Source organism: Megascapheus bottae, chromosome 11, assembly GCF_031878675.1.
Source record: "Megascapheus bottae isolate mThoBot1 chromosome 11, mThoBot2.hap1, whole genome shotgun sequence".
Lineage (NCBI taxonomy): Eukaryota > Metazoa > Chordata > Mammalia > Rodentia > Geomyidae > Megascapheus > Megascapheus bottae.
The window spans coordinates 150,337-175,768 of record NC_143519.1 but is presented as its reverse complement, the minus strand read 5'-3'; the positions used below and the strand labels follow the sequence as shown (position 1 = coordinate 175,768).

Sequence of the window (25,432 nt, the reverse complement as noted above, 5' to 3'; positions counted from 1 at the left end):
CACTGATCTGGACACCGAGGTTCAGAAGTGAGGAATCTCCTGAGAACATCGGGTCAGAATGGAGGATTTGGCCTTGACTTTCCCTTTGTATTTGCCCTGTGTTGGGACCCTTGGCCGGGACTCCTGTTCTGCCCCTGGAACACACTCTCACCTGCTGATCAGGGCTGTGCTGCCACTTCTGTCCTCTAATATTCCTACAGATAGAAGTTTCCCAGCCCCAGTAAGAAATAATTGATTCCAAGCCAGGCTCAGTGGCTTATGCCTGTCATCCTAGCTACTTAGGAGGCTGAGATCTGAGGATCTCGTTTCAAAGCCACCCCTGGCACAAAATGACCTGAGACTCTTATCTCCAATTAACCTCTAGAAAATGGGAAGTGGCACTGTGGCTCAAGGAGCAGGGTGATAGCCTTGAGCTGAAGAGCTCAGAGACAGTGCCCAGCCAGAGTCCAAGCCCTACAACTGACCAAAAAAAATTGATTCCAGTTCTCATCAGTTGGGTAAACTTGGCCTCATGTGGTCTGGTGTTCCCAGCAGTATCCCAGAACAGTCTTCTGCAAAGTTGATCTGGAGACCGTGCCTGCAGTCTCACATATGGGACAAATTGGTGTTCCTTTCTGGGGAGTGCTGGCCCCACCTCCGCAGGGAGAATGGTACCTTTAGTTCAGTGAACCTGTGGTTTCATACTAGGCAGGAGTTACTGCCAGCTTGGCGTTGGTGGAAATCATGATGATGATGCTCATCACCCTGCAGTCAAACATCTGTTTGGATCACCATGTCAGCAATACTGAGATTGAGAAACCCCAGACTGTCTTGCTTGAAACAACGCCAGTTAGAGAGCAGTCTCCCAAAGCATGGAAAAGTATGAGGCAGGGCAAGCAGTCAGATTACTTTCAACCTGGAACACAGTGGAGACCATATCCCTCGATTAAAGGGATTCCAATAGGCATTTAAAGGGAAGAAAGAGAAGGGGAGGACACCACAGCTATTTAATATGGGACAGACTGAAGAATTACAGTGAAAGCAAGTGCTGTCAGAAGGCTTCACAAGTCAACTGTCTGGATTAGAAGAGAGCCTTCAACTCGAAGCCTTTTCCTGATCTCTTACAAAGGTGAAGAACAACGACATTTAGCAGTGACATTTCACAACGAGACATAAAATGATTGCAGTGACAATTCTCATGAGTCATAGATGACCTCTGTGACAATTCTCACCTGAGACACAGAACTGCTGCTGTGACAAATCCCACCTAACGTAAAGAACTATCCCTGTAAATTCCCACCAGAGACAGAACCTTGGCAGCAGTTCCCAGTAGATACCCTCTCCTGCAGAAGTCTCTAGTCTGTCATTATCCCTCAGAGGTGCAGCCCTTTTTATTTATTTATTTATTTATTTATTTATTTATTTATCTATTTATTTTTGCCAGTCCTGAGCTTGAGCTCAGGGCCTGAGCACTATCCTTTTTTAAGGCTAGAGCTCTACCACTTGAGCCTCAGCACCACTTCTGGCTTTTTTCTATGTATGTGGCACAGAGGAATTGAACCTGGACCTTCATGCATGCTAGGCAAACACTCTACTGCTAGGCCAAACTCCCGTCCCTGCATCCCTTCTTTTCAAGCTCCATTGTCCTAGTCAGTTGGAAAAGGGGGTGTACTGTGTAATTCAGTCGCATTTTTTTTTATTTTCCTTTTTTCTTTTTTCAGTACTGGGACTTGAACTCACAGCCTAGGCTCTGTCTCTGAACTTTCTTGCTCAAGGCTAGTACTCAAGTGAGCTACTGCACCACTTCCAGTTTTCTGGTGGTTAATTGGAAATGAGAGTCTCACAGACTTTCCTGCCCAGGCTGGCTTTGAACTACAACCCTTAGATCTCAGCCTCCTGAGCAGCTAGGATGCTACTTACTGAGCCCAATCAGTTGCATTTTCCTGAAGGAACATTTGTTGCAAAAGAAAAAAATAATACTCATGAACTGCTTTGTTGTGTTTACAATAGAAAGAACAGTCTATTTATTTACCATGTTGAAGTGGAAACAGGGAAGAGTAGTGCTAAGAACCTGGGCCTGTTCTTTGCCAGGGGGGCTTCAGAACCCTTTGGGCATCTGGAAGTTCTCCCAGACACAACTCCAAGGCTCAGAAACACTGTTATTCTGTGTAGCTGTGACCCCTGCAGCAGCCACTGAGACAGTTCACACATAGCCACACAAGTCCTGAGCAGGATCCGCTTGTCCAAAGCCATAGGACCTGTCTCCTACAGATCCTTGCTTCTTGTTTCTCGAGTCAGAGTCCTGGCACTTGCTGCTCTTTAAGACCCCTGCTCCATGCCCCCACATAAGGGGCCCTCCCCACAAATGACAGACTGAAAGACTAGTCACTAGAGACAAAAAATAGCTACTTTAAAATAGCACAAAAGCTGTTGTTATTCAGATCTGAAAATCTTAACATTCTATAGTCAGATAAAAAAAGAAATAGGGGTGGGAAGCGCAGGCAGGGTGGGGACCTCTACAAACAGCATAGAGCTATGCACATCGAGGGGCTGGGAGTGTAGCCTAGTGGTAGAGTGCTTGCCTAGCATGTATGAAGACTGGGTATGTATGAAGCCAGAAATGGTGCTTGAGGCTCAAGTGGTAGAGCTCTAGCCTTGAGAAAGTCCAAGGACAGTGCTCAAGCCCTGAGCTCAAGCCCAGAACTGGAAAAAAAGAAAAAAAGAAGTAGGCACATCAAGAGCCTCGCTTTCCCTGCATCCTGGGATGTAAGCTGTTGGTGTGACTTCCTGGCAACCAGGGGTGTCCAGATTCCCAGCAGAAGCAGAGTGGAAGCTCAGATCCAGTCTTCTACACCACAGGAACAGGAATAGGGCAGCAGCTCCCTTCCAGCCATGCTTTCTGGAAACCTTAGGAGCTGAGAAGCTCAGAGACCAGTGCTTTCTCAGCTTTTGTTCTACTCTGCAGGGGCCCTAGGGCATCCAGTACCAGGATAGGTAAGGTGATAAATCAGCAGGGTATTCCTTGGCCACATGATCAGAAACTGTGGGGAAAAGTAAACAGCAGATGACCAGATGCTGATGAGATTTTTGTCTACTTGATGAGACTGCTTTGGGAAGGAGCTGAAGTGGTGCATGAGTCACAGATTTTCTGAGCTCAGTGGTACAAAAGTACCAAGAGAAGGATATAACCACTATGCACAGTATGATTGGGTCCTAAGTGCACATTCAACAGTTTCGACAACTAGCCAGAAGATAGCAAAGTTAATGGTGAGGCAGAGAAGAAGAAATGAGGCATGGGAAACAGCCACCAGGAATTCAAGCCCTGTTGTGTTGCATGAGTAAGGGTGCCTGCAGGTAGTGGGGTCATTGCTATGCTATCCCAGCAACTGTCACAGCAGAGAAAAAGGGACAGGGGCTCAGGCCAGACATTCATCGCTCCCTGGAGTTAGACGTCCTACCAAGTCCCGTGGTAGCTTCTTGGTGATGTTGAGTATGGTGGTCCAGAGCTTGATGCTGTGGCTGTGCTTTCTAATTCCAGGTAGGTTGCTGTCTCCTGGTGAGGCTTGTTGCTGAAGGGTAGCCAAGAAAAGAAAGGAATAGAAAAAAAAGGAGAAAAAATTCAGTAAAGCACTCAGGCCAGTGCCTGAAACTGCAATGCAACCATGCCAGGAGAGTCACTTCGTTGGACTCCTGTGTGTTTTTTTCTCTAGTAGATAATTATATTTGGACTCTTCTTGGTTGGTGTTAAACTTTGTTAGTTTATAGTTTGTTTGGTGTGTGCTCTGTCTTAAATGGAACATGTGCAAAATCCATCCTTTATTTGAAGAGTTGCCCGGATATAAATGATATCAAGCAGGCTAACATTATTCAATACTCTGGCTTGATTTAAAAAAACAAACAAACAAACAGTCCAACAGTAAGAATGACCAAACATACCAGGTTTCAGATCAAAAGAGAGCACTTACCTTAGATGAGCCTCAGTCAAACCTCCAACCTTTTTTCCCCCAGTAGAGTATTCACGACACCTGCTTTCAGATGTGTCTTCACTTGTATCTGGGTCGTGCACTGTCATATTTCCTTCACTTTGTTTTGCTAATAAACTTCCTTGATCTCTACCTCAGTGTTTTCTCAAATTCTCTCTCCCTCCCTCCTCCTCCTCCTCCTCCTCCTCCTTCTTCTTCTTCCTTCTCTCTCTCTCTCTCTCTCTCTCTCTCTCTCTCTCTCTCTCTCTCTCTCTCTCTCTCTCTCTCTCTCACCAGACCTAGGCTTGAGCTCAGGGCCTGAGCACTGTCCTTGGACTTTCTGAAGGCTAGAGCTCTACCATTTGAGCCTCAGCACCACTTCCGGCTTTTTCCATGTATACATGGTACTGAGGAATTGAACCCAGGTCTTCGTGCATGCTAGGCAAGCACTCTACCACTAGGCCAAACTCCCAGCCCTCAAATTCTCTTTTGGGACAACATTAAGAACTCAGTAGCCAAAGGGCCAGGAAGAGGCGTCCTCTCTGTGCAGATCAACTTCTTGTAGCCTAGCTGGTCACTACTGCAGTAATTATATCACTTACGTTTACCAGTAACATACAAATGTTTTCCCCTAGATGCTAACATAGGTAAAGAGACAACCTCTAACCTTCTCTGTTGAGGTTATTGCCTCACTAATCCTAGGGGAGCCCCTGCACAGCCTCCCACAGGGCTGCAGCCTCTGAGTTCCTGTTATTAATCCTGGTCCTCCTCTGCTACAAACATCATCTGTAGGATTTTAGTCCTCTGAAACATAACATTACAGGCATGAGCCACTGGTACCTGGCCAAAGCTTGTGTTTTATAATTAATTATAAATTATAATAAACACAATATAAAAGTTAGTATTTATGTGGGGCACTAGTGGACCACATCTGTAATCCTAGCTATCTAGGAGACTGAGATCTGAGGATCGCTGTTTAAAGCTCGCCTGGGTTTGGTTTTGTTTCTAACAATCATGGAGCTTGAACTCAGTTCCTGGGCATTGACCCTGAGCTACTTTTGCTGAAAGCTAGCACTCTACCACTTCCAGTTTTTTCTCTTTATGTGGTTCTGAGGAATTGAACCCAGTGTTTCATGCATGCCAGGCAAGCACTGTACCACCAAGCCACATTTCCAGCCCCTCCATGAAATTCTTTGTTGATGTTGTTGTCATCATCATCGCCTTCAGCTCAAGGCTGTGCACTACCACATTGGCCACAATGCCACTTTGGGTTTTCTGTTAGTTAACTGGAGATGAGAGTCTCACAGACTTTCATGCCTGGGCTGGCTTTGAACCACGATCCTCGGATCTCAGCTTCCTGAGTAGATAGGATGACAGGCATGAGCTACCAGCACTCCACTTCCATGAGATTCGTTTTTTTTTGTTTTTTTTTTTTTTGCCAGTCCTGGCCTTGAGCTCAGGGCCTGAGCACTGTCCTTGGACTTTCTCAAGGCTAGAGCTCTACCACTTGAGCCTCAGCACCACTTCTGGCTTTTATCTATGTATGTGGTACCGAGGAATCGAACCCGGGTCTTCATGCATGTTAGGCAAGCACTTTAACCACTAGGCCAAACTCCCGGCCCTTCCATGAGACTCTTATCTCCAAATGATCACAGCAAAAGCTGTAAGTGGAGTTATCGCAGAGCACTAGCTTTTAGCAAAAAGAAGCTCAGGAACAGTGCCCAGGCCCCAACACAGGAAGAAAAAAAAAATATTAGGGCCGAGGCCAAACACATAGGGCGTATCTAGCTAGTGAAAGCCCAATATAAACTTTATTTTCTGAAGGTTATCAATAGAAACTTTCCAATATCAAACTCCTAAACCTAGCTCAAATGGAGAAGATTCTCTAATATAAAAATCACAACATGTGGGCCCGGGAGTTTGGCCTAGCGGTTAAAGTGCTTGACTAGCATGCACAAAGACCCGGGTTCGATTCCTCGGTATCCCACATACACAACCAAACCGGAAAAGTGGCAGAGACGAGACTGCGACGGCGACAGAGAGCGAAAGAAGCGAGCTGAGCTGAAGTGAACAGAGCCCAACCGAGTGGTGGCCGGAGCGAGCGGGGCCGGAGCGAGCAGGGCCGGAGCGAGCAGGACCGGAGCGTGCGGGAGCGAGCCGAGCCAGAGCCAGCGAGGCCGGAGCGAGCGGGGCCAGAGCGAGAAGGGGCCAGAGGGAGCAGAGCCAGGAGCAAGCGAGAGCTGGCCGGGCCGGAGCGAGCGGGGCCAAGAGCAAGCTGGAGCGAGGCGGGCGGAAGCAAGCGGGGCCAGAGCGAGCGGGCTGGAGCGAGCGGGGCCTGAGCTAGAAAGAGGGCCTAGCCGGGCCGGAGCGAGCGGGGCCGGAGCGAGCGGGGCCAGAAAGAGAAAGGGGCCAAAAAAAAAAAAAAAATCACAACATGTGATGTGAACAACAGATCGGCACTTTAGTATATTTATGCACTTTAGTATATTTATGGCGACCAGCATTGCTACTGTTAATTCATCTGCAGACTTTGCCACTCTTTACCTGTATGATTCTTTAATATATTCAGGTCTGAACTAGGGCTCCCAGCCTTGTCCTCGGGGTAAGCCAGAGCTTTAGGAACTGCTCAGTAGCTAACTTTCCTGGTGTGACAGTGTTCAGAATGAGACTTTGTACCTGGCAGGTGCCTGAGTGGCTGGCCACATAGGGTCTAAGTTCTCTGGAGTAAGGCCTAACTGTTTCAGGTCCTGCCACCGTGAACTGGATGATTATTCCCTGAAAAGCCAATGCTGAATGGATTCTAGGCAGCTGGGGCCAGGGTGGCTTCCCTGAGTTTACTGTACTGTCCAGGAACAGCCAGGACAGTGCTTGCAAATGCCACATCACATATTTCATCCAACTTGCTCTAACTCATGTATTGTCCATGTGAGTGTGCAAGCTAAGCAGAGCAGAGCATCCACCACTCTGCTGATGGTGTTATGCTGAGCATTGTTGAAAACGTTGAGAGCAATCAAGAACCCAGAATTATACAGTGTTTCCTCAAGGGAATCACACAGCATCATCAATATGGTTATTTCTATCACTTGCTAGCAAGTGCTCACTAGAAATGTCCTGAATAGTAAACTAGTTCTAGATTTGTTTTCTGCATTGTTTTCTTTTTGCCAGCCCTGGGGCTTGAACTCAGAGCACTGTCCCTGAGCTTCTTTTTTTCAAGACTGGTTCTCTACCACTTGAGCCACAGCACCAATTCCAGCCTTTTCTGTTTATGTGGTACTGAGGAATTGAACCCAGGGCTTCATGCGTGGAAGGTAAGCACATTACCACTAAGCTACATTCCCAGCCCTTGTTCTAGAATATTTGAACAATGACAGGAACAGGGTAAGAGAAAACAACTATATGAGATACAGATTTTATAGACTAAGGAGCCTTAAATAAACCTAGGTCTTAAGAGAACTGGTTCTATTTTTGTTTTTGTTGTTTTGCCACTCCTGGGGCTTGAACTCAGGGTCTGGGCACTGTCCTTGGACACTTATGCTCAAGGCTACAGCGCACCACCTCTGGCTTTTTCTCAGAATGCAGTACCGAGGAATCAAACCCAGGGCTTCATGCATGTTAGGCAGGCACTCTACCACTCAGCTACACACCTGGTCCCTGATTGTGTTTTTAGATAGTGATTCTTACATCTATATTCTACTGGATAGGCATGGTTTTCTAAGCGATAACACTTGTGGAAAAAAAAAAAAGAAAAAAACCTGTGATTACAGTAACTCATTTCTCTTTTTTCTAAAATGTTAAAATTTTTCTTTATTAGTATTTATTATTATCAAACATCAGCTTAAACCTATAAAGATGGCCAATCACCTCCGGGGAGCCCACTTGCTCTCCTTCCCTCAAGATATTTGACCAACCAGGACGTTGTCAAGGACAGCCATGCTCTCTTCTCTTTTTTTTTTTTTTTTTTTTTTTTTTTTTGCCAGTCCTGGGCTTGAGCTCAGGGCCTGAGCACTGTCCTTGGACTTTCTCAAGGCTAGAGCTCTACCACTTGAGTCTCAGCACCACTTCTGGCTTTTTTCTATGTATGTGGAATAGAACCCGGGTCTTCATGCATGCTAGGCAAGCACTTTAACCACTAGGCCAAACTCCCAGCCCCTCTGTTCTCTCTTCTGCTCAAAGTCAAGGCATGCCTGGCTTCTAGGTGGCAGCCAGGCCCCTCACTACCCAGGTCCTGAAAGATTCTTGGTCATGGACTGTCAAGTCACAGACCAAGTCTACCACATGCTCATACCTGTGGCTTATCATTCTTGGGGGCAAATACTTTCTCACAGAGCTGCAGTTCCATCTCCTTGGGGAGCTGCTGGAGGTAGGCCCACATCATTTCGTCCTCCTGTTTCGGTGTAGGTTTGGCATGACTGGTATTCAAGGGAATGCCAGGCTCTCTGGTAACGGGAAAGTTGGTGATGCCCAGTGTGCACCTTCCCTTCTCACCCTGGCTCCTGGAGTGGCACTTTTGAAATTTCATTAGACTCAGAAATGTAGACAGTTATATATATCAAGGTCCTATCAGCTTCATTCTTAATTTCACAGTTTTCGAAGAGGACGTTGTCCTTACAGTAGGTGATGGCTTCATCCATGATGTCTGTGCCTTTTGTCTGTCTAGGGTCAGGTCCTGTGAACTACTTCTGATAGGCAGCAGCACCATGTTGCCAATGAGTCTGGTGTGTGGGTCCATGAGAAAAGAATAATAGGCTCGCATCTCGGTGGCACCAGCTTTCAGAGCAGAAAGGGACCTGTATGGACCATGACACTTCTGGCCTGCAGGGCTGGGCAGAGTGAGTGGAAACCTACAATAACTCATTTCTTATAACATGTTAGCCAACTTTTTAATTTGCAGTATAGAAAAAAAAATAATCAACCCATGAAGTCCTCTGCAAACATTTGGTAATCACGAGAACCAGCCAAAAGCAAGGGTTCTGATGCCTATGGTGCATTCAGAAATAGTGAGTCAATCTAGACTTTTCTTTTTGTTCAGAGTGGCTGCTGCCAAATTATGCTAGCATGTGGAATGCTCCGTTTATTCTTCACTTACACAAAGCTAAGCAATGAGTCTTCATCTTAATTATGTGCATCATTAATGCTGAAGCTGTAATGTTATAAAAGGGATAGAATTCTTAAATAAAACATTGTCATTTTCCCCCTATCTAATTCCTCTAAATTGTATCATCAGAAAATCAAGCTTATGGTCTCTGAAGGATAGGCCTTCCAGTAGCTACCATAGAAACATAGGACTTTGGCCAGGAGTTTGGCCTAGTAGTAGCGTGCTTGCCTAGCATGCACGAAGACCCGGGTTCAATTCCTCGGTACCACATACATAGAAAAAAGCCAGAAGTGGTGCTGAGGCTCAAGTGGTAGAGCTCTAGCCTTGAGAAAATCCAAGGACAGTGCTCAGGCCCTGAGCTCAAGCTCAGGACTGGCAAAAAAAAAAAGAAACATAGGACTTTATAGTCTGATTTTTTGTGTGTGTACTGCAAATTAAGTTTATCACAGGAAACCTTATTCTTATTCTAGGCAAATTAAAGTTACAGAGAGGAAAATGGCTTAAATTATTATTAGTATTTGCCTTTTCTTTTCTTTTCTTTTTTTTTGGGGGGGGGGGTACTGGGGAATTGAGCCTAGGACGTTGCACTTGCTAGCCAAGTGCTTTGCTGCTGAGCTACATCCCAGTCTTAAATTATTTAAAAAAAAAAAAAAACACTGTCTTTTTTTTTTTAGAATAATATCTGGCTTCTTTTATTTGTTGATTTTATACTAGAAGCACAATCAAACACCACTTAACTGTTATATGTGGCAATGACAGGTTAGAAGTTTTCATATGGACTCAGTACAATGCAAATACAGTACAATTTGTCAAAGATATTCGGTAGTTAATGTTCATGTTCTTTCATTTCTCCTTCCACACATGAATAATTTAACATCTATTAAAGATAATGACCAATTAAATATATAGATATCACATTTATGTGATATGAGATCATTATATATATCACATATATGATATATATGACATATATGATACATATCATATAGTATATATATGATACACGTGATATATTCATATATATAGTGTATGTGTCATTATGTATATATACAAGCTGGTATTCATTATTTCTATACAATTCTATACACCTGGAGTCAACCTAATACAAAAATCTGGCATAAGGGTTTAGAATTCATGTACAATTTTTATTTATGCATCCTTAAGAAAAAAATAAAAAATACTGCTGGAGCTGATTTCTCATATCTATAATCCAAGTTACTTAGGAGGCAAAGATCCAGTGATCATGGTTTGCAGCTAGTTTGGGCAAGAAAGTCTGAGAGATTCATCTCCAATTAACCAGTAAAGAGCTGTAAGCCAAAAACCAGAAAAGGCCACTGAGAGTGTAAGTCCCTGAGTTCAAGCCCTATTCAATGTACACAAGTGAAAACTAAATTAGGTCAGTTGAGGAAATGGGTTGGGAGAGATGGGGGAATGACCAAAGGGGTGACATTAATCAAATGCATTATAGTCACAAATTGACGTGTTGAATTGAAACCTCTTTGTACTATTAAAGATAATACATACATACATACATAAGACCTGTGTCCTGCATTTCTAGGCTGAAAGTAGTTCCATTGTCTTTTTTTTTTTAAATGAAGATCACTTAAGCTGAAACAAAAACATTGTGGAGTTGATCATATTTTTATAGTTTAAAGGTAGGGCAGAGCCTGCGTGCTGGTAGGTCGCACCTGTAATCCTAGATACTTAGCAGGCTGGAGATATGAAGATTGCTGTTCAATGCCAGCTGGGGCAGGAAAGTATGTGAAACTCTTATCTCCAATGAACTACTCTGGAGATGGCCCGGTGGCTCAAGTTGTAGAGCGCTAGCTTTGAGCAAAAAGAAGCCCCTGGCCCAGAGTTCAAGCCTCAGGACTGGTTAAAAAAATGGTAGACAGAAAGTGATGAGGAGGCCTAAAGAAAAACAGAAATTTAAAAAGGAAAGACCTGTGGAGGGAGAAAAGGCAGAGAAAAGGGTAGTGAGAAATGAGGGAACAGGTAAGCAAGTGGAAGAGAGCTGCTCCTCTGGGCAGAAGACAAGTTCTTTGGCCTTTTCTTCTCTTGAGATTAGGATCTGAGTGGCATTCCTCAAAACAGTAATACTGACCTGTCACCTGCTGGAGTGGACAGTGAGTTCATTTTTCTTTTCATTCTAACCTACTGTTAGGAAGTTCCACTGGCAAACCTGGGCCCCTCCTGCCTAGGCTCCATGGCAACGGTCATGTGGCCCAACAAATAGCACCAGGAAGCTGTTCTTCTTGGAAAGAAGCCTGTGATCTGAGATGCACAGAGCCCCCTATGCCAATGGAGACCAGCAGCGAGCCTGGGAAAAGGCCTACCAGGACCACAGGCAAAAGGTAAGAAAGTACCCATCACCTCACACTCCCAACAGGCCTGGTGCCAGCCTCCCGGTGAGCCTAGAAGGTAGATCTGGAGACAGAGGGTTGGGAAGACATTTTCCAACAGGGTCTATCACATAGGAAGGCATGAAACAAGATTTCACAAAACATGGTTTTGTGTGCCATGTCTTAAAACCATCCTATCTACAGCTACAACATGCTTCAAAATTACCCGCTCCCCCCCGCCCCAAAAATAACTAAAATCGTGAGAAAGACCTGTTGACTCACTTGCCATCAGGGTTGCATGTACCACAGGAGACTTCAAGGGGATTGGAAATTATCATCCCCATTCATTCATTGCAAATGTGGACATTGATTGAAATTGTTGCTATGTGGTTTGGGATAGCCACCATCTTCTAACCAAGTCTGTCTATCATATGTCATGGCTGAGCCGATCAAGGTTGGATGCACTCTTGAGAAAGGGAGTCTACGGTGTGTACCTGGAGCAAAGTGAGCTGTAGGAACAGCTTAGAGACTGAACAAGTCAGGCCCTTCTCTTCTTGAGGTTTCAGATGACACCATGTGGCCAGACTGCAGGTGACACTGTCAAGAGTCAACTTGTTGCTTACAAGGTGCTCCAGCCTCATTTGCCCTTTAGATATCTCTGTTTCCTTGCACCGTCCCTGTGAAGGCTCCACTGAGCACTCCTCCTTTGCTTTTCCAAGGCCATAGCTCACTTCCTCAGACCTCATTCCAAAGCCACCTCCCCAGAGACTTCTCTAAGAAGCATGCCCCTCACTCTCCCATTCTTTTTTCTGCTATCTCACACCACAGAGTCAGATGCACAAGTTCATGGCTTATAGCCAGTTTCGCCAGGTCTGTGAGTGCTGGTCATGCTCCACCCATCACAATATTCTGAGCCCACAGTAGCCACTTGGTAAAGACCTGGTAGTAAATAGACAGTAAAAGGGGAGTTATGATGGCCCTAGCTTAAGCCTGTTAGCACTGCTTCCTTGAATCCTCTTCATTATTGAAGATTTCAACTCTTGCAGCCCTGATACGTGAAGCTCTAGTGTGCTCTGGAGCCAAGCTGAGTTGCCAGGGCGTTCAATATGGCTATGATCATCAGCTCAGCCCGAGGGGGAGAATCTACCACCCAACCCAAAGCTGACACAAAGAAGGGTGGTACGTCTTGTCATGAGGGAAAGAAGAGGAACCAGAGTCAGTCAGGAAACCTAGGGATGGGAAGAAGTCACACAGCTTTAAACATCAGAGGTGGAACCTGGAGCCTGGGCCCTGGGGCTTCTGCCTATGGTTGTAGCCACTCAGAAGCTGTGACCTGAAGATCACAGTTCAAAGCCAACTCAAACAAGCAAGTCTGTGCTAATCTTATGTCCAGTTAACCAGAAAATTCAAGTGATAAAAATAACCTTTCCTGGCCGAGACTGTGGCCTAGTGCTAACGTGCTCACCTCGCATCCATGAAGCTCTGGGTTCAATTCCTGAGTACCAGATATACAGAGAAAGCCAGAAGTGGCGCTGTGGCTCAAGGGGCAGAGCACTGACCTTGAGCAATAAATGTCCCAGGACAGTGCCCAGGCACTGAGTTCAAGCCCCAGAACTAACAAAAAATAAAAAATAAAAAAAATAAACAGCCTTTCCCTCTATAAAAAGTGCAAGGGTTGTCTGTTTGGGGTTTTTTTGCTTGTTTTTTTGTCTTTTCTTTTTTGGAACTGGGGACAGAACCCAGGACACTGCACTTGCTAAGCAAGCACTTTGCCTCTGAGCTTCATCCCACCCCAGGTTGTCTGTTTTTTAAGCAGTCTAATGTCTTACTGCTTGGCTGAAAATCCCTGAAAACACAAGTGGTTTATTTTTATTGTTGTTTTGTTTGTTTTGTCGCCAGTCCTGGGTTTAAACTCAAGGGCCTGAGCACTGTCTTTGGACTTTCTCAAGGCTAGAACTCTACCACTTGAGCCACAGCACCACTTCCAGCTTTTTCTATGTACGTGGTACTGAGGAATCGAACCTGGGTCTTCGTGCATGCTAGACAAGCCCTCTACCAAACTCCCAGCCCACACCGCAGAGAATACAGAACACTGTATCCTGAGTCCCCAGTGACAACCAACTGACATCATTAGAGCCTAGTGCCTCATTCTTGCACTGGCACCTCAACAGACTGTGCCTTAGGGTTTCAGCCCCTTTCCTATCCAGCCCCTCACTCTCAAGTGGTACCTGATGTGCTGTCAGGCTGGCTGTGATTCTCATGGATCCTGCTGTCCTGCTCATTGCCTTTTTCAGAAATGTCTCCTTCACTTCCTGGCATTCTCTCTTCCATGTCTTAATAGCCATCAAGACACTACAAAGGGAAAACCATTTAGCCATAAGACCTTATCAGCAAAACCCAACTCAGTCCATTTGTCTGCTATAACAAGACATTTAGACCAGGCATTTTAAATACAGCTCAGACCAGGTGCCTTATAAACTATAGGCACTCATACTTTACAGCCATAGATGTGAAAAGCATATGATCAAGGCCAAAACACAAGATTCAACTGTTACCCACAAGACATCAACTCAAATATAAAGATTACAAGTAAATAGATGGAGAAAAATAAAATATGTGAACACCATCAAAAGAAAACAAAAGTAAGTATTAGCTGGGTGCCAGTGACTACGCTTATAATCCTAGCTACTCAGGAGGCTGAGATCTAAGGATCATGGTCCAGCCTGGGCTGAAAAGTCCCTATGATACTCTTATCTACTATTAACCACTCAAAAACTTGAAGTGGTGCTATGGCTCAAGTGGTAGAGTACAGCCTGGAGCACAAAGAGGCACAGGGACAGCACTGAGTCCCTGAGTTTAAGCCCACTATACCGACAAAACAAACAAACAAAAGTAGCTATTAATTTTAGGCAGGGCAGATTTCAAAGCCAGGAAAGTTATTAGGGAAAAAAAACATTGTGGGCCAGGAGTTTGGCCTAGTGGTAGAGTGCTTGCCTAGCATGCACGAAGACCCAGGTTCAATTCCTCGGTACCACATACATAGCAAAAAGCCAGAAGTGGTGCTGAGGCTCAAGTGGTAGAGTGCTAGCCTTGAGAAAGTCCAAGGACAGTGCTCAGGCCCTGAGCCTAAGCCCAGGACTGGCAAAAAAAAAAAAAAAAAAAAGCATTGCATCACTCCAAAAAGATATATCATACCAGGTCAAACCATAAAATGTAAAAACTGCCAAGAACTACAAAAAGAAATAGATGAATCTAGATGATAGAGACCAGGAAAAAGAGTAATGAAGAATGGATATGATCAAATGTATTGTACAGATGGGAAAACATACAAATTTGGAGGGGAAAGTTTTTACTAACCATAAGTCAAAACTCATAATGAGGGAAAATGGATAAATTTGACTAACAAAAAAATTGCACAACACACACACACACACACACACACACACACACACACACACACACACAAAGAAAAGCCGGTATAAATTAGGGAAAATAATAGCAACTTATATCGCGAAGAATTACTACCTTTATGTATAAGTTTCCTAAATATAAAGCCGGATATGGTGGTACATGCCTGCTTTCCCATCTTGTCATGAGGCAGAGGCAGAATTGAGAGTTAAGAGCAGTCTGGACACAAAGTTACTGAGATTTCAAAAGGGAAAATGGTGTGGGCGGATATAATTTAACTGTCCTGAAAAAAATTCTAAAAATAAATCAATAACTATGCAGGCTGGGAATTTTGCCTAGGCACAAAGACCTGGGCTCGATTCCTTGATACCACATACATAGAAAAGCTCTACCATACTGTGCCGGACAGCATGTAAAATGCATTGGCAAGTAGTGAAATTGAGCAATACCAAGTAAAATTACATACATAAAATTCATCCTTTGTCCTAGAAATCCCAATTCCAAAACATATTGGCAAAGATACAAAAAAATTGCAAAGGGAGTATTAATTGCAGTGGTTTTTGTAATAGCAAAATTGAAGCAAATCCAAATGTCCCTCAACAGGAGCTGGATAAATAAATCAGTGTGTAATTCACATGATGAAATACCATACGCTGTAAAAGAAATAAAGAACATGTCTATGAACTACTATCCAGGCATTTGTAGAATGTACCATAATGTGGTTAGGATGAAGTCTGAGCGCCTCCCTCTTCCAAGCTGCATGTGCTGAAATTTACCATGAAGTACCTGTGATGCTGACTGTGATACATGTGAGTGGAGCCTCTAGGAATGATTAGACAATACTTCCAGAGAAAAGCCCCATAATGGGACACTGGAGACTTCATAAGAATAGTGAAGGATGGCCATAACCTTTTTTTTTTTTTTTTGCCAGTCCTGGGCTTGAGCCCAGGGCCTGAGCACTGTCCTTGGACTTTCTCAAGGCTAGTACTCTACCACTTGAGCCTCAGCACCACTTCCGGTTTTTTTTCTATATATGTGGTACCAAGGAATCGAACCCGGGTCTTTGTGCATGCTAGGCAAGCACTTTAACCACTAGGCCAAACTCCCGGCCCCGGCCAGAACCTTTATGTAACATGTCCTACCTTGATAGCAAGGTAAAGAAGGAAAGAAGCAGCACCGGATACACACACACACACACACACACACACACACACACACACACGTGCTTGCCTGGTCTCTTGTCACATTGACACCTTGTGTTGTTTCTTGGCTCAACCAGCAAGAAGGCTATCACTAAATATGGCCGCTTGACCTTAGGCCATCACTCAAAGTGAAAGTAAAGCTCTTTCTGTATAAACTAGACTCCTCAGGTATCTAATTAGAGTAATGAAAACCTGATGATATATATTATTTAATGAAAAAAGTAAAGATATATAAAATATCCTTTATTTATCCAAATAAAGGGGTGGAAATAAATATGTATGTATATATGCGTGTACCTATGTATGGAAATACAAGAGTAGTGAAAATTGGGAGTATTATCAATGAAAACCAGGGGAAGATGGGAGAACCTAGATCTCTTAAAAAGAGAAGCTTTTGGGCTCTCTCTCTCACACGCACACATCCTAGAGACAGCCCTGACAGCCTGTCAGTATGATTCTCGATGCTAGGCATGGAATAAAACTCTTTCTAACATCCAAAAAAAAAAAAAAAAAAACGAGAAGCTTTTGGCAGATTTACCTTTGTAACTGTGTAAAAATTATATATGTTATAGGCAAAATTAAATCTAAAAAAATTCCTAAACATTGAGAATAAAATGAAACACACTGCAGATACAACTGGTGTCCTAACTGTACTGGGAAAACTTTCCAGGTGTCTTTAAATCAGAAATTTGTACATTTATAGTGAGATTTCCCAAAGAGAAGGCAATGAAAACATTGAACTATTCACATTGGTCATGACAGTGATATAATGGTGGTACTGCTCCTTCCTATAAGTCTGCTGTGATATTTAAATGGGGAAAAGGAAATGGGTGGTTCCATTAGTGAAGTTGAAATGCAAGTTTCAGCCAGGAAAAAGGGAAGTGCAGCCATCAGGTGGCTTTCGGGTTGGCTTTCAGGAAGGAAAGCAGTCCTGAATTGGAAGGGCTATGGACAGTGTCCATACAATGACTGGAAATGGCAAGCTCCTAACAGTGCTAATTCACACCCCTGACACCCAGACTGTCTATAAACGTCCTTTCTCTCTAGACTCAGTTATGGCACAGCTGGCTCCAAGAAGGGCTAGAGATTCACCGTCCCCAGTCTATCATACTACACACAGGGTTTCTTTTCAGACTGTATTATGTGTTTGTTTATTACAGCACCAGGGATTGGACCTAAGGCTTGTTCATGCCAGGCAAGTGATCTATTGCTAATTTTTATCCCAAATCCCACATAGTCATTTCAGTTATGCTTTTGGTAGAGGGGGTTCCTAATGTTGTCACCTTCAAACTATCAGTTAATACACTCTGGTAGTCTACGTCCTAGAAGATGAGAGATTCATTTTACTGTAAACAATAATATATAAAATAATATATACTCTCCTGCACTTAAAATCCTAGTTTAAAATCAACATTTTCCACTACTGGTACATCTTTTTTTTCCAGTCCTGGGGCTTGAACTCAGGGCCTGAGCACCATCCTTGGGCTTTCTCAAGGCTAGAGCTCTACCACTTGAGCCACAGCACCACTTCCAGCTTTTTCTATGTATGTGGTACCAAGGAATCAAACCCAGGTCTTCGTGCATGCTAGACAAGCACTCTACTACTAGGCCAAACTCCCACCCCTATCTTTTTTTGTTTCTATCCAAGACCAGGACTAAAACTCTTGATCCAATGCTTTAATGAATTTGTTACTGATCTACCTCCTAAGCCATGCCTCCAACCCTGTGCAGAAACTATCGTGCTAAATACATCGCTAGGCTCAGACAACAGAGCAAGGTGGGGAAAGGACATGGACTTTTGTAGGAAGGGTTCAGACCAGGCAGGCAGCAAGAGTCCTTTCTCTATACCCACTTGATTCTTTTCTCTAGCAGCACACTGTGGGACCCTGTCTAAGCGGTTCCTGGTCCCCTCCAGGGGGCATTCATAGTCTGTGTTAAATCATGAACCTCACTTGGATCTTTCAGCCATGGACTAATGTAGAATCTTTGACATCGTGAGCAATAAAGTCTCCGTGCTAGGAGCTCAGAAGCTGCACAACCTAGGTTTGATCAATTATCTGCTGATTGTCACTGCTCACTTTGTACCACAGGTCCAGAACGCCCAGCCTCTGGTGGATACTCGTGCACCACCAACTTTCAGCCACCTGCACCTGAAGCTCAAGAGGCTGAAGGTACATGATCAATTGTGCTGGCCAAGGTCTTAACCCAGCAGATGTCAGTTTGGAGACCCAGGGATGTGCAAGGGGATAGATTCTCTAGTTAAAGACAGTTATAGTCTGGGTGTCCACCTGATGTAATCCTACCCAGTTGAAATCCTTGATAATTACACTGGAATCTTCCAGGTCCTCAAGCTGACTCATCATGTCTCAGCTTCTGGCAGTGATATTTCTACATGGAAGCTACAGAAACCCCCCCTCCTTTAAACTAGAACATTGTCTTGCTGCTCAGAATGCTTGTTGTTGAAACTTAGGCCATTTCAGCGAGAGTAAGACCTACGTGGCATGTTCCAGTAATGCCTTCACAGCACACTGAGCTGTCCTTGTTACATGTCCAGTAATGAATGATATTATGAATGGGCTGAGCAAAAGTACAGCCCACTTTGAACAAACTCGAAGGTCAATCTATTTTAACTCTTGGCCTAAAGATCCTCTTCTGAATAATATTAAATATTTCTTTTAAAATATAAAATAATTCCCTAAGTTATCAGTTTAAGAAACAGTGACATTATTTTGCAAGATTGTAGTAGCTCCGTCCTGCTGCAGCTCCATCCTAGTGTATTTCAGTTCACAGCACAGTCGCACAAGGCACATATCACAGCCACTCTCTGCCTCACAGCTGTGCTGGTGAGGCCATGGGGACCTGCAGGGAACAGTCAAGAGAACTAAACTCAGAAAGTCTGGGCTCCTCAGGGATCTTTATGCCTGCAGCTAGAGGAAGAACGGCTGTCCATCATCAACAGGGACAATCGCCTGCTTCTGGAGAAGGTGGCTTCTGCCATGAGGAACAGCAGAGAAATCAGAGGTAACTGAAAGGCAAGCTATGAGGGTGGAGCTGAGGCAAGGTGTACTGTCCCCAGGGGCAAGATCGGAAAACGTTCCCTTAGTGGACCAGTGCCTGGCAGAAATTTTAAATTATCTATAATTGTATTTTCCAGCAGTGTGTGTGTGTGTGTGTGTGTGTGTGTGTGTATGTGTGCACACGTGCATGCGTGCATGCGAGCACTCACACACATGGTTCTGAGGTTTGAACTTAGGGCCCTGCTTTTTCTAGGCAAAAGCTCTACCACTTGAGCCGCAAACCCAGCCCTTCTTGCCTTTATTATAGTTCAGCTAGAGTCTTGCTTTCTGCTCAGACTCCCCGGTCTTTCCTCCCTCCTTGCTGGTGGCCTCACTCTTCTTTTGAGGCTCTGCCCAGCCTCTCCTCTAGAGGTGCCGATTCTACCCACAACCACCACCAAGACAGGCACACTGGCCTTCTGTATCCTCAGACTAAGTTGAACTGGTTTGTTCAATATTTGTTCCCTGGGTTAGCCACACTGCCCCTGCAGCCCATCAGGCTGCTGGTACCACTTGCCTTTGTGAATACAGAGATGCTGTTACCTATGCTGTAACTTTCAGTATGTCATGAAACATGTGTTCTTTTCTGAAGTCTACACAAGGAGACAAGACAACAAGAACTTCACAGAACACACAAAGAAAACAAAGTCATATTGGAAAGAATCACAAATGCATAACCGTGGTACAGAGCACAAAGATGGTCGGGTAACTGGACTCAGAATGAGAATCTCTGGGACATCATCATGAAACACCACCAGAAATATCAGACAAATCTGGTAAGAAAGTACCTGTGATTACTTCTGTGCCTTAGATTCATAGCTCTCTGAAATTCCATTTTTCAGATTCATCAAATGCTACTCACTAGTTATTGAAGTATTTTGTTCTCTTGTCAGTGAGCAGATGCCATGCTGCCACAGATGCTACAGTGTGACCTGCCAGGATTCATTCATCTTTTCCTTGCAAACTTACAAAGAGATCAAAATTGATGACATGTTCTAGAAAAAAAAATTAAATCATTAGTATGACTAGATAGCATTCACAAAATTTCATTAAAAAAATCATGTGGTGGGGCCAGGAGTTTGGCCTAGTGGTTAAAGTGTTTGCCTAGCAAGCATGAAGACCTGGGTTTGATTCCTCGGTACCACATACATAGAAAAAAGCCAGAAGTGGTGCTGAGGCTCAAGTGGTAGAGCTCTAGCCTTGAGAAAGTCCAAGGACAGTGCTCAGGCCCTGAGCTCAAGCCCAGGACTGGCAAAAAAAAAAAAAAAAAAAAATCATGTGGGGGCTGGATGTGGCTTAGTGGTAGAGGGCTTGCTTAGCATGAAGGCCTGGGTTTGATTCCTCAGTACCACATAGACAGAAAAGGCTGGAGGTGGCAATGTGGCTTAAGTGGTGGAGAGTAAGCTTTGAGAAAAGGACCTCAGGAACAGTGCCCAGTCACTGAGTTCAAGCCTTAGGAAAGTAAGAAAGAAAGGAAGGAAGGAAGGAGCTGTGCATGGTGGCTCACGCCTCCTAGCTACTCAGGAGGCTGAGATCTGAGGATGGTGGTTCAAAGCCAGCTGAGGCACTAAAGTCTGTGAGACTCTTATCTCTAATTAACCACCAGAAAACTGAAAGTGGTGTTGTGGCTCAAGGGGTAGGACAGTAAGTAACCTTGAGCTGAAGAGCTCAGGGACAGCGCCCAGCCCCAGAGTTCAAGTACCACAACCAGTCAAAAAAAAAAAAAAAAAAAAAGGGAAGGAAGAAAGAAAGAAAGAGAGAGAGAGAGAAAGGAGGGAGGGGAAAGGAAAAGAGACTCATGTGGCCAGGCACTGATGGCTCATTTCTACCATACTAGCTACTCAGGAGGCTGAGATCCTCTGAGGATCAGGGTTTGAGGCCAATCTGGATAGGAAAGTCCATGAAACTGTTATCTCCAATGAACTACTCAACTAGCCTTGAGCAAAAGAAGCTTAGGGCTAGGGCCAGGCTCAGAATTCAAGCCCCAGGACCGGCAAAAAGAGAGAGAGAAAGAGAAATCATATGATCCAAGCACTGGTTGCTCATGCCTATAAATCCTAGCTACTCAGAAGGCTAATATTTTGAGAACTATCTCCAATTAACCTGAAGAAAAAAAGTCATAAGCAAAAAAGCCAAGCAAGAATCCAAGGCCCTAAGTTCAAGGGCCAGTAGGAGAAGAAGAAAAAGGAAAGAACAGAACAGTGAAGAAAATTCATCATCTGAAAGAATTTGCCAGGCAAATTATATTTTAAATATTTTCTCTTCATCTTTATGAACATTATAAAATTATGGTTCTGTATTTTTTTCTTTCTTTTTTTTTTTTTTTTTTTTTGGCCAGTCCTGGGCTTGAGCTCAGGGCCTGAGCACTGTCCTTGGACTTTCTCAAGGCTAGAGCTCCACCACTTGAGCCTCAGCACCATTTCCGGCTTTTTTCTATATATGTGGTACCAAGGAATCGAACCCGCGTCTTCGTGCATGCTAGGCAAGCACTTTAACCACTAGGCCAAACTCCCGGCCCTGTATTTTTCTTTATACTTTTACAGTGTTCTTGATTACCTATGTTTAATAAATATAGAATTCAATGACTGTAGAATTTTGTATTTTATATAAAGCCGATATTTTGAAAAATGTATTACAAGTTTAAATCATTTTTTAATTGTATTTTATTGTCAGGGTAATGTATAGAGAGGTTACAGTAGTAACATTCATCAGGTAGTGGGTACATTACTTCTTGAACATTGGTTCACCTTCTCATGTTTTTGCCCCCTTTTCCCTCCCCCACCCCCTCTCAGTCATATTGTTTTCCCCCTTTTCTTGCCTATTTCAAATAAACAAATAAATGTATATACAGTATATCACATAACAAAGTCAGATACAGTAACCACATGAGATTAACCATAAGGGGAAAAGAGAGAAAAGATCAGTTTGCTTATTAGTGGGTTACTTCTGCCATCTTTATGCTTTTTCTTTTATTTTTAATTTTTCTTTTTAAAAATTGACGTGTCCATTTTATTTAGGTTTTTATAATTACAAAGATTAATTTTGTTTTTAAATGAGTACAGAGGCTTTTCTCCTGAGCTAGTCTTACTCATATTTATTTGGCATAGTTTGCTTTCACTTCTGGTTCTGTTGTTTACCTAGCATATCTCAAGAGAATGCTTAGAAGTGATGATTCAAACTGGTATCTTTGTTAGAAAGTTTTGATTTTTTTTGCCAGTCATGGGCATTTGATGAATCTGAGCACTGTCATTCAACCTTCTCAAAGCTAGAGCTCTATCACTTGAGCCTCAGCACCACGTCTGCCTTTTTTCTGTGTATGTGGTACCAAGGAATCTAACTCAGGTCTTCATGCATGCTAGGCAAGCCCTCTACCACTAGGCCAAACTCCCAGCCCGTTTTTTTTTTTTTTGTTTTGTTTTGTTTTTGCCAGTCCTGGGCTTGAGCTCAGGGCCTGAGCACTGTCCTTGGACTTTCTCAAGGCTAGAGCTCTACCACTTGAGCCTCAGCACCACTTCCGGCTTTTTTCTATGTACGTGGTACCAAGGAATCGAACCCGGGTCTTCATGAATGCTAGGCAAGCACTTTAACCACTAGGCCAAACTCCCGGCTCCAGCCCGTTTTTTAAAACTGTTTTTATAAAAGTGATATGCAGAGGTGTTACAGCTACAAAAAGCAGGTAAAGAGTATGTTTCTTTCTGGACAACGTCAGCTCTTCTCTCATGCTCACTCCCCGTTTTTCCTTCCCATCTCTACCCACAAATTGTATAATCTATCTTTCTTTCTCTCTTCATTCTTTCTTTTCTTTTGGCCTGTCCTGGGGACTGAACTCAGGGCTTGGACTTTCTCAAGGCTAGAGCTCTACCACTTGAGCCACAGCACCACTTCTGGCTTTTCTGTGTATGTGGTAGCAAGGAATTGAACCTGGGTCTTTGTGCATGCTGGGCAGGCACTCTACCACTAGGCCACACTCCAGGCCCCTATAGTTTATTTTCAACATGGCATCTAGTGTGTACCCCGGCTGCATTTGTTTGGCCTTTATCCTCTCAAAGAAAGGAATGAACATGACAAAAAAAGATAGAAAATAAAAACAGCAACCAAGAAAAAAACATCCTTTCCACCATCTTTTACCTTTCATACCCGAGGAAGGACATAGCCTGGGAGGGAGGGAGGGAGTCACTGAGTGGAAGGAGCCGCGGCTGGGAGGAGGGAAAGCCTCGTTATCACCACAAAGCACAGTCCTTGAAGCACCACCCTGATGCTTCTGCGGCCGCCCCGGGACCTGTCTGTGGAGCCCGGGCCGACGGCCCTGACTTCTCCCCTCCTGGGATGATACGGTCACCTGGCCCTAGCTGTGAGGAGATAATCTCTCCATGAGTGCACTCGCAGGCTGTCCAGGTTCGTCGCCGGCATTTGCCCCTGTGCAGGTGAAGAAGAGCGAGTCTACAGGTGTATCATGAAAGGAAGAGGCGGCTTCACTTGTGCTGTGCCTGTCCCCAACCGATGAACACGACTGCCCTCTACCTGACCCACAGGAAGAGTGGGCAGGGGGAAGGAATCGGGGTCCGGGCGAAACACGGTGTCACGATACCGCCAGGCAGGCCTGCGTGCGCGGCCGGAGGGGCCGGCACCCCGAACCCCGCGCGCTCTGCTCGGGCTTCTCTGTGGACCGCAGTCACACGTCCTTGAAAAAGGCAAAGCGTACGCGGAGCGGACACACTACGGAACGAACCGAAGGACCGGCCGCCCGCCTCGCCGCACGCGCCCCGCATCTGCGCGCGCAGACGGAACCTTCGGCCCACCCCGCCGCTCTCAGCCGACCCGCTTGGAGGGCACTTCCGGGGCGGAGCTTCCGGGAGCGGAAGTGCCGTGTGGCGGCCGCGGCGGGCGGGGTTTGTGCAGCCACGGGAGGACCGCCGTCGGTCCGTGGAGTGTGGCAGACGCGGGCGTTCGGCCCGGCCTCGCTGCCATGAACTTAGATCCCCTGCGGAAGCGCGTCCGGCAGTATCTGGACCAGGTGCGCGGCGGGCCCGGCGCGGGGTGGCCACGTCCGCCGAGCGAGCCGCCGTGAGGGGAGCCGTCCCCGCGGAGGCTCCTGGTGGGGATCCGGGAGGGTGGGGTGCGGGCCAGGTGGCGGGCGTTGACAGGCGAGGCGGGCCACGGTGGGGTTCCGGGGACGTGGGATGCGGGTCCGGGTGTGTGGCCCCGGGGATTTGCGGGACGGGGCCGTATCGGGGGGACCGGGGACGCGGGGTGGGGGCCGGGGTCGGGCGGTAGGTCTGGGGGCCCGGGGGCCGTGGGGTTGAGGCCGGGCTGGGGACTTGGGGACCTCGGGGGGCCGGGCCAGGCGGGGGTCCTGGAGTTTTGCGGGACTGGGCCGGGCGGGATGCCCGTGGACCGCGGGGGCGGAGCTGGGCGGGAGGCCCGGGGGCCGGCTTGGGGGCTCTGGGGCCCCGGGGTCGAGGCCGCGCTGGGGGCCGGGACCGCGGGGGGCGGAGCTGGGCGCGGGGCCCAGTTGGTCGGGGCCGGGTGAGTGGCCCGGGGATTTGCGGGACAGTGGGGTGTATCGGGAATTTGCTGCATTGGGGCAACCCCAGAGGCCGAGGCGGGGGGGGGGGGGGGGGCAGGTCCAACAACGTTTTGGGGAGGGCTGAGGACAGCAGGGCGGGACCTTGGGGTTGGTGGGCCCCACGGAGGCCAAGTTAAGGAGTAGAGCTGGCCTCTGCTCTACTGAACAGGAGAACGCTTCCAAGAGATGAGGTTGTGGTTTTTATTTGGCCCAATGCATCATAATGAGCTTGTCCATACTTTAAAAGAACTACTCTGTAGTGGACAGCAAGAAGCACCTAAGGTGAGTTACTGTAGTCCAGTGTGATGTCAGTTCGTTTTTGCTAAACTTCTTGCTTATCCAGTTATTGAGAATGGAGTAGGAAAGGGAAAACAAAACGAAATGAGAAATATTAGGGATTGAATGTTAGGCGACATGACCATATGTTTGCAGTACTCTAGTTTGACTGGGTGTTTTCCAGAAGGCAGTTCACTGTTTTCAGATTCTTCATTCTTCGGCATTTGCCTGTAGAGAGACATAATGAGGTTGGGTTCTACCATCCTGGCAACTTGTTCTGAACGGATGTATGGGCCTATAAGCATTTCTCCATCTCATGTTCCTGTCCCCCAGAAAGATCTCTTGAGCCCCAGAGTTTGGGTCTTCATCTAGGAGAAATGAGTCAGAACTCGTAGAAAGAATGCAATGTATGGACCACACTCTTAAGTTTGTGTCAGTTTCATTTTTGTTAGAAGTGACTAACTTTCCACCTAATCAGTGACAGTTAATATTTGTGTACACATTTTGAGTGTTGTGGAAATTACAAGAGAGGTCCTTGTTCTCCTA

The 25,432-nt window shown here is 45.5% G+C and overlaps 2 protein-coding genes, 1 long non-coding RNA gene and 1 pseudogene across 5 annotated transcripts in view; 2 read left to right on the top strand and 2 right to left on the bottom strand.

The window, feature by feature from the left end:
* Positions 1-1,444: 1,444 nt before the first annotated feature.
* Positions 1,445-20,025, bottom strand: LOC150056646 (uncharacterized). The gene is made up of 3 exons (XR_016537079.1): positions 19,907-20,025; positions 13,607-13,730; positions 1,445-3,548 (listed from the first exon to the last, which is right to left on the bottom strand). It is a non-coding gene; the product is annotated as an uncharacterized LOC150056646 (long non-coding RNA).
* Positions 8,221-8,694, bottom strand: LOC150056647 (actin-related protein 2/3 complex subunit 3 pseudogene; annotated as a pseudogene).
* On the top strand, positions 11,237-20,767 carry Cfap97d2 (CFAP97 domain containing 2). Its single transcript, XM_090341836.1, has 5 exons — positions 11,237-11,390; positions 18,079-18,159; positions 18,916-19,009; positions 19,637-19,820; positions 19,938-20,767. The coding sequence occupies exons 1-4, from the start codon at positions 11,316-11,318 to the stop codon at positions 19,789-19,791; spliced, it is 405 nt and encodes a 134-aa protein (XP_090197962.1). The 5' UTR covers positions 11,237-11,315; the 3' UTR covers positions 19,792-19,820; positions 19,938-20,767.
* A 3,139-nt stretch (positions 20,768-23,906) lies between these two features.
* Cdc16 (cell division cycle 16) overlaps positions 23,907-25,432 on the top strand; it is a 32,122-nt gene continuing 30,596 nt past the window's right edge. The window contains exon 1 of one of the 3 annotated variants that reach the window (XM_090341834.1): positions 23,907-24,058. In XM_090341834.1, coding sequence (XP_090197960.1) covers positions 24,011-24,058 — 48 coding nt within the window. In that variant the 5' untranslated portion in view covers positions 23,907-24,010. Of the gene's footprint in view, positions 24,059-24,779; positions 24,893-25,432 lie in introns of those variants that run through there. The other 2 variants (XM_090341835.1, XM_090341833.1) reach the window with 2 other exon arrangements.